General features: G+C 45.6%; 1 protein-coding gene across 4 annotated transcripts in view; it reads left to right on the top strand.

The window, feature by feature from the left end:
* Positions 1–13,982, top strand: part of LOC137331439 (endothelin-converting enzyme 2-like) — a 183,184-nt gene that overhangs the window by 80,336 nt on the left and 88,866 nt on the right. For all 4 annotated transcript variants that reach the window (XM_067995226.1, XM_067995229.1, XM_067995228.1 and 1 more), the window contains exon 3: positions 4,635–4,779. In XM_067995226.1, the coding sequence (XP_067851327.1) occupies positions 4,635–4,779 (145 nt within the window). The remainder of the gene's footprint in view (positions 1–4,634; positions 4,780–13,982) is intronic.

Here is a 13,982-nt window from a genome sequence, read left to right as displayed (position 1 = left end):
ATAGTCCAGCAATTTTATTTTAAATTCACAAGCTTTCGGAGGCTTCCTCCTTCGTCAGGTGAACGATGGTGGACTATAACTTGGTGTTGTAAAATTGTTTACAGTTTCCAGGAAAGTAATAGTGTTATATCAGATTACAGTACCATACATTGATTGCTGGCAAGATGGTGGAAATACCAGAAAGTCTGTTTTCGATCCGTTGACACTTTTAGTGGGACATGCATGAGTTCAGATAAACGTGTCAGAAAGAACAACATGTGAAACTCTCATTACAAGCATGAAAAGTCTTACTTGATTTGACTGATGGTAAATTATTAAGAAAGTTTATGTTGGAATGTGGGACAGAGAGGTAACTCAAACATGAACAAACACTTGTTGAATTATTCTCCATAATTATTATTACACAATTCTGGATGAGCCAGTAATTTTGACCCCTTGTTCTTTCATATTAATGACTTGGATTTGTTCCTTAGTTTAATCTCTTTCCCCCCCCCCCACCCCCCCAGGAATTAATAATTACTATCCAGCTATTTAGACTTTTTTTATTCGTTCATGGGATGTGGGCGTCACTGACGAGGCCGGCATTTATTGCCCATCCCTAATTGCCCTTGAGAAGGCGGTGGTGAGCTGCCTTCTTGAACCGCTGCAGTCCATGTGGTGATGGTTTTCTCACTGTGCTGTTAGGAAGGGAGTTCCAGGATTTTGACCCAGCGACGATGAAGGAACGGCGATATATTTCCAAGTCGGGATGGTGTGTGACTTGGAGGGGAACGTGCGGGTGGTGGTGGTGTTCCCATGTGCTCTTGTCCTTCTAGGTGGTAGAGGTCGCGGGTTTGAGAGGAGCTGTCGAAGAAGCCTTGGCGAGTTGCTGCAGTGCATCCTGTGGATGGTACACACTGCAGCCACTGTGCACCGGTGGTGAAGGGAGTGAATGTTTAGGGTGATGGATGGGGTGCCAATCTAGCGGGCTGCTTTGTCCTGGATGGTGTCGAGCTTCTTGAGTGTTGTTGGAGCTGCACTCATCCAGGCAAGTGGAGAGTATTCCATCACACTCCTGACTTGTGCCTTGTAGATGGTGGAAAGGCTTTTGGGAGTCAGGAGGTGAGTCACTCGCCGCAGAATACCCAGCCTCTGACTTGCTGTTGTGGCCACAATATTTATATGGCTGGTCCTGTTAAGTTTCTGGTCAATGGTGACCCCCAGGATGTTGATGATGGGGGATTCGGCGATGGTAATGTCGTTGAATGTCAAGGGGAGGTGGTTAGACTCTCTCTTGTTGGAGATGGTCATTGCCTGGCACTTATCTGGCACAAATGTTACTTGCCACTTATGTCCAGGTCTTGCTGCATGCGGGCTCGGACTGCTTCATTATTTGAGGGGTTGCGAATGGAACTGAACACCGTGCAATCATCAGCGAATATCCCCATTTCTGACTTTATGATGGAGGGAAGGTCATTGATGAAGCAGCTGAAGATGGTTGGGCCTAGGTCACTGCCCTGAGGAACTCCTGCAGCAGTGCCCTGGGGCTGAGATGATTGGCCTCCAACAACCACTACCATCTTCCTTTGTGCTAGATATGATTCCAGCCACTGGGGCATTTTCCCCCTGATTCCCATTGACTTCAATTTTACTAGGGCTCCTTGGTGCCACACTCGGTCAAATGCTGCCTTAATGTCAAGGGCAGTCACTCTCACCTCACCTCTGGAATTCAGCTCTTTTGTCCATGTTTGGACCAAGGCTGTAATGAGGTCTGGAGCCGAGTGGTCCTGGCGGAACCCAAACTGAGCATCGGTGAGCAGGCTATTGGTGAGTAAGTGCCGCTTGATAGCACTGTCGACAACACCTTCCATCACTTTTCTGATGATTGAGAGTACACTGATGGGGCAGTAATTGGCCGGATTGGATTTGTCCTGCTTTTTGTGGACAGGACATACCTGGGCAATTTTCCACATTGTTGGGTAGATGCCAGTGTTGTAGCTGTGCTGGAACAGCTTGGCTAGAGGCGCAGCTAGTTCTGGAGCACAAGTCTTGCGCACTACAGCTGGGATGTTGTTGGGGCCCATAGCCTTTTCTGTATCCAGTGCACTCAGCCGTTTCTTGATATCACGTGGAGTGAATCGAATTGGCTGAAGACCGGCTTCTGTGATGGTGGGGATATCGGGAGGAGGCCGAGATGGATCATCCACTCGGCACTTCTGGCTGAAGATGGTTGCAAACGCTTCAGCCTTGTCTTTTGCACTCATGTGCTGGACTCAGCCATCATTGAGGATGGGGATGTTTGTCGAGCCTCCTCCTCCCGTTAGTTGTTTAATTGTCCACCACCATTCACGACTGGATGTGGCAGGACTGCAGAGCTTTGATCTGATCTGTTGGTTGTGGAATCGCTTAGCTCTGTCTATAGCATGTTGCTTCCGCTGTTTAGCATGCATGTAGTCCTGAGTTGTAGCTTCACCAGGTTGGCACCTCATTTTTAGGTACGCCTAGTGCTGCTCCTGGCATGCTCTTCTACATTCCTCATTGAACCAGGGTTGATCCCCTGGTTTGTTGGTAATGGTAGAGTAAGGAACATGCCGGGCCATGAGGTTACAGATTGTGCTGGAATACAACTCCGCTGCTGCTGCTGATGGCCCACAGTGCCTCATGGAGACCCAGTTTTGAGCTGCTAGATCTGTTCTGAATCTATCCCATTTAGCACGGTGGTAGTGCCACACAACAGGTTGGATGGTGTCCTCAGTGCGAAGACAGGACTTCATCTCCACGAGGACCGTGCGGTGGTCACTCCTACCAATACTGTCATGGATAGATGCATTTGCGACAGGTAGATTGGGGAGGACGAGGTCAAGTAAGTTTTTCCCTCGTGTTGGTTCACTCACCACCTGCTGTAGGCCCAGTCTGGCAGCTATGTCCTTCAGGACTCGGCCAGCTTGGTCAGTAGTGGTGCTACCGAGCCACTCTTGGTGATGGACATTGAAGTCCCCCACCCAGAGTACATTTTGTGCCCTTGCTACCCTCAGTGCTTCCTCCAAGTGGTGCTCAACATGGAGGAGGACTGATTCATCAGCTGAGGGAGGATGGTAGGTGGTAATCAGCAGGAGGTTTCCTTGCCCATGTTTGACCTGATGCCATGAGATTTCATGGGGTCTGGAGTCAATGTTGAGGACTTCCCAGGGCCACTCCCTCCTGACTGTATATCACTGTACTGCCACCTCTGGTGGGTCTGTCCTGCCGGTGGGACAGGACATACCCACGGATGGTGATGGAAGAGTCTGGGACATTGGCTGAAAGGTATGATTCTGTGAGTATGGCTATGTCAGGCTGTTGCTTGACTTGTCTGTGGGACAGCTCTCCCAATTTTGGCACAAGTCCCCAGATGTTAGTGAGGAGGACTTTGCAGGGTCGACTGGGCTTGGTTTGCCGTTGTCGTGTCCGGTGCCTCGTTGTCCGATGCCGGGTGGTCCGTCCGGTTTTACTCTTATTCTGACTTTTCGTAGCGAGATTTTACAACTGAGTGGCTTGCTAGGCCATTTCAGAGGGCAATTAAGAATCAACCACATTGCTGTGGGTCTGGAGTCACATATAGGCCAGACCGGGTAAGGACGGCAGGTTTCCTTCCCTAAAGGACATTAGTGAACCAGGTGGGTTTTTACGACAATCCTGTAGTTTCATGGCCACCATTACTGATACTAGTATTTTAATTCCAGATTTTTTTATTTAATTAATTGAATTTAATTAATTAATTGAATTTAAATTCCCCAGCTGCCATGGCGGGATTTGAACTCATGACTCCAGATTATTAGTGCAGGCCTCTGGATTACTCGTCCAGTAACATAACCACTATGATACCGTACCCATTACAACTGTATATTATTGCTGGGGTTAATAATTGCTTACAGTCCATATTCACCTTTCTGTGTATGGTGACTGTCTAAATGGTTTGAAAACCAAGAATGCTTAAGTGTTTTGGTATAAAAGGAGATTCAGAAATTCCCCTGAAATTTAAAGATATTTGGTGTTCAATGATGTGCATCTTTTTCTAATTTTGAAATAATTAGGCTCGAATAAGTGTGATTTCCTCTTCTCCATCTCAGTAACGTCGTTCCTGAATTGAATATATATGAGCAGAAGGGGAGGTGGGATTTATTTTGTTAATTTCTTAATTTTAAATAGCTGTTAAAAGCTTAAAGATCTGCAATATGATAGACTGTTAAGTACCAACGTCTTTCAATAAATAAATACATTTTTTTATATATAACCTTGACAGAAAAGTTTAATTTGTTTTCAGTTAAATATTTTTCATATTGTAGTTTTTAATTTTTTCCTGTCCTTTTTTCATTTCTATTTGGCAGCTTTCCTGGTAGACAGGTTCAGATTAAGAAATCTCGGTACAGTGAATTTTTCTTTGGTGGATTTATTGGTATTGTTAAGTGATCTATATACATGTTGATTCTTTTTTCACAAGTATAATTTTAATTTAAATTATAACATCTCTTAGTCTTAGTGCTTCTTAAAACATTTAACTAGTTTAAAACCAATCTTTTGTTCAAGGCTTGTTGACATATGATACTAACTCAATTTTTGTTGAAACGAAAAGTACTGTTTGTCTTTAATTTTTTTTTAAACCATATTTTCAATAGGTTGGTTTTAGAAAAGGTAAATCGCTTTCTCTGGGACCAATTGGGACAAGAACACAGTTGGAACTGACCCTGTTAGCAGTCCTGTTGGTTGTGGTCATGGCCCTGATTGGTTGTATTATTACTCTGGTAATAAAAAATACCCAAGGTAAGCTAAGATTGAGTAACTTATTAGTGTAGTTTTAGTTTTATCTGATTATTGCTCTGAAAGAAAACCTAATGTTACTGCATATTGGAAATATGAGTTTTGTTTCTCCTTCATTTCTTCTACTCTTAAATAAGATTCTTCATTTAAAAAAAATTTCCATAGCATTTAAAAAAAAATGTAAAAATCCAAACCATCATTTCTATAGCGCCTTTCACAACCTTGAGGCATCTCAAAATGCTTTGCAGCAAATGAGGTAGTTTCAAAGTGTAGTCATTGTTGTAAAGTAGGAAATGCAGCAACGCGGCAACCAATTTGCGCACAGCAGTGTCCCGCAAATAGCAATGAGATACACGACCAGATGCTCAGTTTTAGCGATGTTGATTGACAGATAAATATTGACCAGGACACCCGGCGAACTTCCCTGTTCTTCTTTGAATAGTGCCATGGGATATTTTCCGTCCACATGAGAAGGCAGACGTAACATTTCTGACAATTATCACTGAGATATATGAGAATTTCTGTAAAGCTGGCTTTTACAGTATATACTTTATGCTGGAGCGTGGAGATCACAAGTGAACTGGGTTGGGCAGTCACAACTCTGTTCTTTGCGGGCAAAAGTCTATAATTAATGATAAAAAATTTGGGAGTCTTCTGCAACACTCCTTCTAGAGTTCTGATGGAAGTGCACTGGAAGGGAAGGATTTCTGGCCCGTGTAACATTATTTAAAGTGGAAAGGGTGAAGTTTTTTTTATTTTACATTCTTGGGATTTGAAAAGGAAGAATTTAATAGGATGGGGAAAAGGGGTTGGAACTGGGATTAGAGTGGGCAACTCTAGTTGAAGAGCTAGCATTGGCACTGGTGTGATGGGCCAAAAGGCTGCTTCCTGTACCATAATTTTTATGATTCATTAGTCCATTATTTTTATCAGATTAATGATTGCATAAAATAGCAGACAACGGAATTTTATGTAAATGTGTTAATCATTGCACTACTGAGAATACCTACGAGGTGCCCCTCTAATGAAATGCATATGTAGTAAGCTTTCAGTAGCTCAATAAGATGCCTCCATAACAAAATGGCAGTATGGTAAACCAAGGGTTAATATAAGTGGCCCATTTTGCTAGCTAGAATTAGAACAATGAGCTTTTCAAATGAGTTTATCCTTGATCATTCGTTTATGTTATTAATTTCCTGTATGAAAATGTATGCTTTATTATGAATCAAGCAAAGCGATATGATAAGCTGAATTCTGGGGTAAGCAGGTGTAGGGAGTGTTGTTTTGCAGCTACCTAATGAATGGATCCTTATTTCGGACAAGGTCGAAAAACATCCCAGGCCTGAGATAAGTGAGACTCCCTTTCCTGTGACCTACGTATGAACAGGTATCACCTGTGAGTGGTCGGTCATTATGTCAGTTAGTATGGCTTGCCCAGACTCAGCTTATGATTGGTTTTAACCCCTTGCTACTCATGTCCCTCCCCACTCTGAAAATGTATAATTGTGTGAACTTTGACTGTGTAATTTGCCTGTTCTATGAGATTGACCAGACTCTGTCAAGAGTTGAAATCAATTCTATAGATAGGGTCAGCTGCAGCTAATAAATTGTGTTAAAACTTTCAAGTGTATTCGCTTTCAGTTTTTGCTGAACCAGACTAAGAGTAAAGAATCCGGTATCGTCACTACCATGGGAAATTAAACCTCCAGGATAGTTAGTGTAAGAAATAGAAATTGACAACTAAAGATGCTTTTCTTAAATTTGAGTTAAAGCATATTATTTGAATAGAAGTTTCTGCATGGATTTTGAGTGGCGAGCACGCGTGGAGCAAACTGATAAGAATAATACAGAAACAATACTTCCAAAACAGCAATTTGGCTACAGTGGAAATTTGGAGCAGAACGAAAGAAGGAGCAGGGTAGTTTAATTGAAATTTAAGTAGATAAAAATGGCAGCACAGGATGGGACAATGATGTATTAACTTGGATAAATACATCGGCCAGACTGAAAAAGATTATAGAAGTAGAGGGCGAGCAGCACGTCATTGTGGTCCACGTGCGAGCCAACTATATAGGAAAGGCCTGAAGTTCTGCAAAAGAAGTTCGAGAGGTTTGGAATAAACTTGGGAACAGGACTACAAGGATTACTCTCCCAGCTATGTGCTAAAATAGGGAGGGATAGCAAGATTAGAGAACTCAACATGTGGTTAAAGAGTGGTGTCAGGAAGAAGATTTCCATTTTATGGGTATTGGCAGGTCTAGGATAGATGGGACCTATTCTACAAGTATGGGCTACATCTGAACAGGAAGGGAGTTAATGCACTGGCAAAAAGGATAAATTGGGAAATGACGAGTCATTTAAACTGTTGGGGGGGGTGGGGAATAAAAGCCATTAGCAAGTAGAAAAGATTGAAATAGATGAGATAAATACACAAATAAAAGTAATTTAGCAAAAGGATAGCATGCAGAAAGAATAAAGGAAGTTGAGGAGAAAAATCAGATTAACTAGTTATAAGCAGGGATAAGGATTGAGATAGAGGAATAAGGTGTTATTTTGGACAAAAAAACAAGGGAAATGGAGTGGCTTTAAACATGTACTAAAAAGATAAATTGCATGTATTGCAGTGCACAAAGTTGGGAAATAAACTGGGGACATTCGAAGCAATTATGTCACAGTAAGGTAAATAGCACAAACAGAAACTTGTCTGCAAACTGGACAGGAGTGGAGAATAAACATAATAGGTTATAATTTTTTGAGTGACAGTAGGTAAGAAAGGAGGAGTCGCAGCAATATTGGTGAAGAAGGGAATACATGCTTTAGAGAGGACTAATGTGAGAAAATAGAGTTTCAGTTTTAGGCTAGTGGATGAAGTCCGAACAAGCGGACTGCTTTGTCAAGCTTCTTGAGTGCAGATCTGGCGGAACCCAAACTGAGCATCAGTGAACAGGTTAGGGTAAGTAAGTTCCATTTAACAGAACCTATGATGAATCTTTCCATCACTTTGATAACTGGGAGGACAGTGGCTATCTATGCCACTTCATGGCACCACCTCCATGTGGCAGCATTACAGGGTCCCTGCAAAGAGGTGGAGTCAAGTTTCAGGCCAACATCTGACATTACTGGTCACTGGATATGACAGCCTTTTGGTACACGATAGTTGTAAGTGCCCTTTCAGCAGATGGTACAGCTCTGCATCCGCCTGAAGACAGTTTCCATGGTCGTTGCAAAGTGGGTGTGCCAGGAGCTGCACAATGGTTGGCATTTTGGTCTGTGCAGCCAATCGGGCTATACAGGCTGCTGATCACTGGCATTCCTTCTTTCTTACAGTACCAGTGAAAATATGACATATTGTGATGGAGGTGCTTTAGAGGAAGCATCCATCAGGCATTTAAATGCCATTGTCTGTCAAAGTGAGTTATGTTCCCCTCTTTCCACAGATGTGGCTGTGCAGGTACCAACAGTTGGGCACAGAGCATTGCTTGTGTATCCTGACATACCTGGCATCTTTCTGTAGATGCACCTCTTCTTCCAAGTACTTCAGATAGGGAGAATTCCCATTAGGAAACCCATTTGTGCCAATAATTATGGTATTACCAAGGGGGGAAAAAAATAAGAAATGCTAAAATGCATATTATGATGTCTTTTCCATGACCTCCGTTATTATTACCGCCATCTCTCAAACCTGGACACCCATGTCTCATGGATATGATAAATTTTTGACATCCTTCACGCCAGAACAGCAGGGAATGGCATGTAGGATCAACCTGTCCCAAACTAATATTTGAATGCAGCATCCCCATTTTCCACTGCCACTGGCCTCACCTACTGGAAACTGTTGGGGACCAAAATGGATGAAATACTGACTGAGTAGGAGCACTGACTCTTTTCTGCTCCTGGCCCTCCATTATCACCCCAACATCGAGTGAACTGCAGTGGAAAATCCAGGAGGTCAATTTTAGGATGGCCGAGTGGGTGCATTCGTGGCGGGGGGTTGCTAAAATCGGTAAATCCCGGAGCGGATCCGGAGCCTGGCTCCAACCCACCCACTTCCGGGTTCCCCAATGATGCGCTTAAATGCGCGTGCAGCCCCCGCATGCGGGACTTCCACCGGCAATTAAAGCCGGCGGGATGCCACTTAAAGCAATTATTTCGATAGTTCAGGTCGTTTGCAGACCTGATTGACATGATATTTTAGGAGGGGTGGGATTTTCATCTCAACAGAGCGTGTTTGCCTTGCTGGGGGTAACACTCCCAGTTGAAATAGACGTGTTGCAGCCACCAGCCAGTGGGAGCTGCAAAGGTCCATTTGACAGGTCGGGGGGGAGACACTCACTTATTGCAGGAGGCCACTCTGTCACTTTGGACAAAGTTTGGCCTGCACCACCCTCCTCCTAACACTAAAATTCACCAACTTGGAACCTCAACCCCGGTGTGCAGACGCATTCACCTACCTTGCAGACCCCCTCAAACGTACATCTTCCGGATGGGGGCTGCCATAGCTGCAGTTGTGACCTCGTCGGAGGACGAACAGCATCACCAGCCTCGCTGGCCACGCCGTCCACCTCAGACACGTGGAGCTCCACAACGCAGTCCTGTGACACATCCACCTGCACAGCAGGAGGGAGGGCAACCGCAGAGAGAGATGCATCGCAGAAGGCACTACCCTCGCCACAAGGTCTACAGACCGAGGCTCAGCTTCCTGGACCTCCTCTGAGGAGCAGTTCACACAGAGGCTCAGAGTCACTCGACATGTAGTCGTGGACATCTGCAGCCTCCTTGATGCCGAGCTGCTCCCATCTGGCCTGAGCAGCATCTTCTTACCTGTCGCTGTCAAAGTCACCACTGCCCTCAACTTCTCCTCCGGATCCTTCCAAGGTGCCACTGGGGACATCGTCGGCGTCTCTCAATCGTCTGCACAAAAGAGCCCTGCAAATACACCTACACCCACTCTGCAGCGACCCAATGGGTGACATCAGGTGTGGGTCTTCATTGTGATCCTCAGGAAAGGGAATTATTGCACAAGTGGTGATAACAACATTTAATGTGAGTGGCAAAAGAAACAAATCTAAATGAAAAACATGACATTCCGTCATACACCCTTGTGCATCCCCTTTGTGCTCACAAAACCTTTGCCGTACGTTTACGGGAACCCCTATGTGGTGCTACCCCTGTGGCTTCAGCAGAGGTCGTGGCAGGTTGCTCTTGTCCATGCCCTGACCGATGAGATGCTTTGCGCGGACGCCCTCTGGGTTTCGTTGCCCGTGAGGGGCCCCTCTAAAGACTGCTCCACCTGCACCTGGGCAGGGGCAGACTCGACCACCTGGAGAGGAGGCAGCATTGTGGGTATTGGTTGAGAGGGGGGCAACAGGTGAGACATGGGAGCGCTTTGAGTGGCGTCCCCACTTCCATGTCCCCTTTCGCCATCATCCCTCTCCTGGGCCAGGCCCACATCACTCCTTCCACCCTGCTGGATGACAGCTTGGAGGAGTTGTACGAAGCCTTGGAAGGCCAGTTGTAATGTATCTGTCAGCCTGTTTAAGGCGGCAGAATGTTGCTCACCCTGAATCCGAACAGCTGTTGTCAGGGCCTGAATGGACTCATTGTTGAGCCGTGCTTGAAGCTCGATGGAGGCTAGCCTTCCCTCCATTGCAGATATTCCCGCACTTACCCGCGACACTATCTGAGTCGCCTTCACGTCCCTGTGACAGTATTCCACCCATGCAGGAGTTGGACTCCTCCATCCTCTGTGCGATTGTGGAGAGTGCGCGTGGCAACTGTTCCAGTACCTTGGCAATGTGCTGCTGGCCCGTGATAACTCTCCTTTTCATGGCTGGCCCCCAGGGTTCAGCATCTGGGTCCAGCTGAGCAGAGCCTGGAGAAGAATGCTCCCACCGACGCGGACACTCCACGGCTGCCCCTGCCACCAGTGTTTGCTCGTGACTCACCATGTGCAACCCCAACTAACTGAGGACAGGGAGCCACTGAGGTGTGTGTATCTGCGCTGGTGAATGGCTGGCTCAGATGTCCTAGGGGGTCCTAGTGCAAGAAAATCAAAAAGTTGGTATGCAGGTGCAGCAGGTGATCAAGAAAGCCAACGGAATGTTGGCTTTTATTGCTAGGGGGATAGAATATAAAAACAAGGAGGTATTGCTGCAGTTATATAAGGTATTGGTGAGACCGCACCTGGAATACTGCATACAGTTTTGGTCTCCATACTTAAGAAAAGACATACTTGCTCTCGAGGCAGTACAAAGAAGGTTCACTCGGTTAATCCCGGGGATGAGGGGGCGGACATATGAGGAGAGGTTGAGTAGATTGGGACTCTACTCATTGGAGTTCAGAAGAATGAGAGGCGATCTTATTGAAACATATAAGATTGTGAAGGGTCTTGATCGGGTGGATGCAGTAAGGATGTTCCCAAAGATGGGTGAAACTAGAACTAGGGGGCATAATCTTAGAATAAGGGGCTGCTCTTTCAAAACTGAGATGAGGAGAAACTTCTTCACTCAGAGGGTGGTAGGTCTGTGGAATTTGCTGCCCCAGGAAGCTGTGGAAGCTACATCATTAGATAAATTTAAAACAGAAATAGACAGTTTCCTAGAAGTAAAGGGAATTAGGGGTTATGGGGAGCGGGCAGGAAATTGGACATGAAGCTGAGTTCGGATCGGTCAATGCCCTGTGGGTGGCGGAGAGGGCCCAGGGGCTATGTGGCCGGGTCCTGCTCCGACTTCTTGTGTTCTTTAGATTTGTGGTTGGGATCAGATCAGCCATGATCTTATTGAATGGCGGAGCAGGCTCGAGGGGCCGATTGGCCTACTCCTGCTCCAATTTCTTATGTTCTTATGTTCTTATGTGACGATGCCCCCTCAGAGGCCGGCAGGTTCTCTGAGAAATCGCTCTCCGCAGTCTCGGCGTCCGCCACGGACAGGCACTCCAGCGTATGGCTTAATTCCAGTGTCTGCTGCTCTGCGTCGGTGAGGACCACCTGGTGTGGCGGGCCCCCTCCGGTCCTTGCCCTCTCCCGGGCATTCTGGCATCTCTTCTCCTATCAAGGCAAAACACAGAGGCGTGATTGAGTGATGGTTGCATAGTGACCCGCTGCATGCATTGGTGTGGGTGGGGGTGACCATGAGGGAGATGCATGGGAGGGTGCGTCTGAGAAATAGCCATGAGATTGCATGGTAGTGTTCGAATGGGAATTGGGGCGGTGATTAAGTGCAGGCAAGGTGAGGATGATGGTTGAGTGGATGTGAGGAGTGATGCGAGAGCATTGTAGTGGCAGTGCAGAGGGAGTTGTGTGGTGGTGGAGGTGATGTGGAAGACTGAGTGTGGGAGAATGCGTAAGTATACTCACTTTGGCTGACCTGGTTAGGTCATTAAAGCGCTTCCTGCACTGGACCCAGGTTCGGGTGACGCTGCTGCTGGAGACCTCCTCTGCCACCTCGAGCCAGGCCTTCTTGGTGGCAGAGGTAGGCCACCTCCTTCCGTCCACTGGAAAAAACGTTGCCTTCCTCCTCCTGACCCATTGAGCAGCACCTGGAGTGAGGAGTCTGAGAACCTTGGAGCAGCCTTGCCTCTGGGCTGCTCCATGCTGCCAATTTGGATGTTTGCTGCAGGAGGAGCATTGGAGGACTGCCTCTTTAAATAGGGCTCCTCCTGCTGACAGCCTGTGATGTGGGTGTGCAGTGCGCCCGCTGCGCAGGTCTGCAACTGGAAAGCCGGAAGTATGCGTAAATACCTTCAATTAGGCTGCGATCACGTGCAGAGCACCCCGAATTCACTGGGCACGATACCCACGCGCCCAGTCGACCCTCCACTGCCAACCCGCCTCCCTCCTAATATCGGGGCCCAGGATTCAGTCTTAGACTTTTATAAAGTTTATTGCGAATTACTTATTTATAACTGGAATCATTTTCCATCATTGCAGTTTCATATTTATGTGCTTGCAACAGTCAAGTCAAGAAAAGGTTTTGTGTCGGATAGTGTGCAGATTAACAAATATTACTTATGAATACTTCTCTTAGATTTTTTTAAAAATCAAAAATGTTTCTCATTTACATGGAGGAGATCATATAGTATCCATTTTAGTAACTACAAATTTAAAAAAAGGAATGGTCTATACGCAGTGGAGCAGTGGTTTACTCTTCCCATTCCTTTCCTTAGTAAACTGGGCATCCAAATCAAGAATTTTTATTTACAATATAAGCATATGACCATCATCTAGAAACCAAAAATATAATAAAGAATAGCTAACACGGATTTCAAAAGGGAAGGTCATGCTTGACCAACCTTATTGAATTCTTTGAAGAAGTAACAAAGGGTAGACAAGGGTAATGTAGTAGATATAATATATTTGGATTTTCAAAAGGCCTTTGATAATGTACCCCATAGTAGACTCATGACTAAGGTCAGAGCATGTGGAGTCGGGATAAGTAGCAGAATGCATAGCAAGCTGGCGGCAAAACAGAGAGAGAGAGAGAGAGAGAGTAGGGGTTAAAGGTAATTACTCAGACTGGCAAAAGGTGGGAAGAGTGTGGTTAGAATGTGGAACTCGCTGCCACAAGAAGTAGTTGAGGCGACTAGCATAGATGCATTTAAGGGAAGCTAGATAAACATATGAGGGAAAAAGGAGTAGAAGAATATGCTGATAGGGTTAGATGAAGTAGGGAGGGAGGATGCTCGTGTAGAGCATAAACACCAGCATGGACCTGTTGGGCCGTATGGCCTGATCCTGTACTGTACATTCTATGTAATAATACTTGAGGCCTACTTCATGCGCATTAAGTACAATATTATGGGGTTGAATCCTTTACCTGTTTACAGTCCCACTATCATCTTTCTCTATAAAACAGACAAACATTTTTGCCATTCCATCACTCAAGTACAAGATAATGACAGATTGGTGCTTTTTTCACACCTCCACCTGTTTCCTTCCATGTTCTCACTCTAGACCACAAACTACTAAAGGACAGAATGGGAAGCACACGCCACCTACCGATTCATAAATTTAATCTCCCGAAGGAGGCTAATTACAACTAATAAAGCCTCTACTAAGACCACTCTTGCAAAGTTTCTTCCGTGAAACCCTAAAGTAACCAAGCAAATAATCTGGGTCAGCTGTGGCTCAGTGATGCACTGTCGATGGTTTCATCTTTTGAATGAGGTGTTAAACTGAGGCTCAGTCTGCCCTCGCTGGTGGATTTATA

Source organism: Heptranchias perlo, chromosome 13 (genome assembly GCF_035084215.1).
Source record: "Heptranchias perlo isolate sHepPer1 chromosome 13, sHepPer1.hap1, whole genome shotgun sequence".
In the NCBI taxonomy this organism is placed as follows: domain Eukaryota; kingdom Metazoa; phylum Chordata; class Chondrichthyes; order Hexanchiformes; family Hexanchidae; genus Heptranchias; species Heptranchias perlo.
The sequence above is the reverse complement of the archived record's forward strand: the minus strand, read 5'-3'. Positions and strand labels throughout refer to the sequence as shown.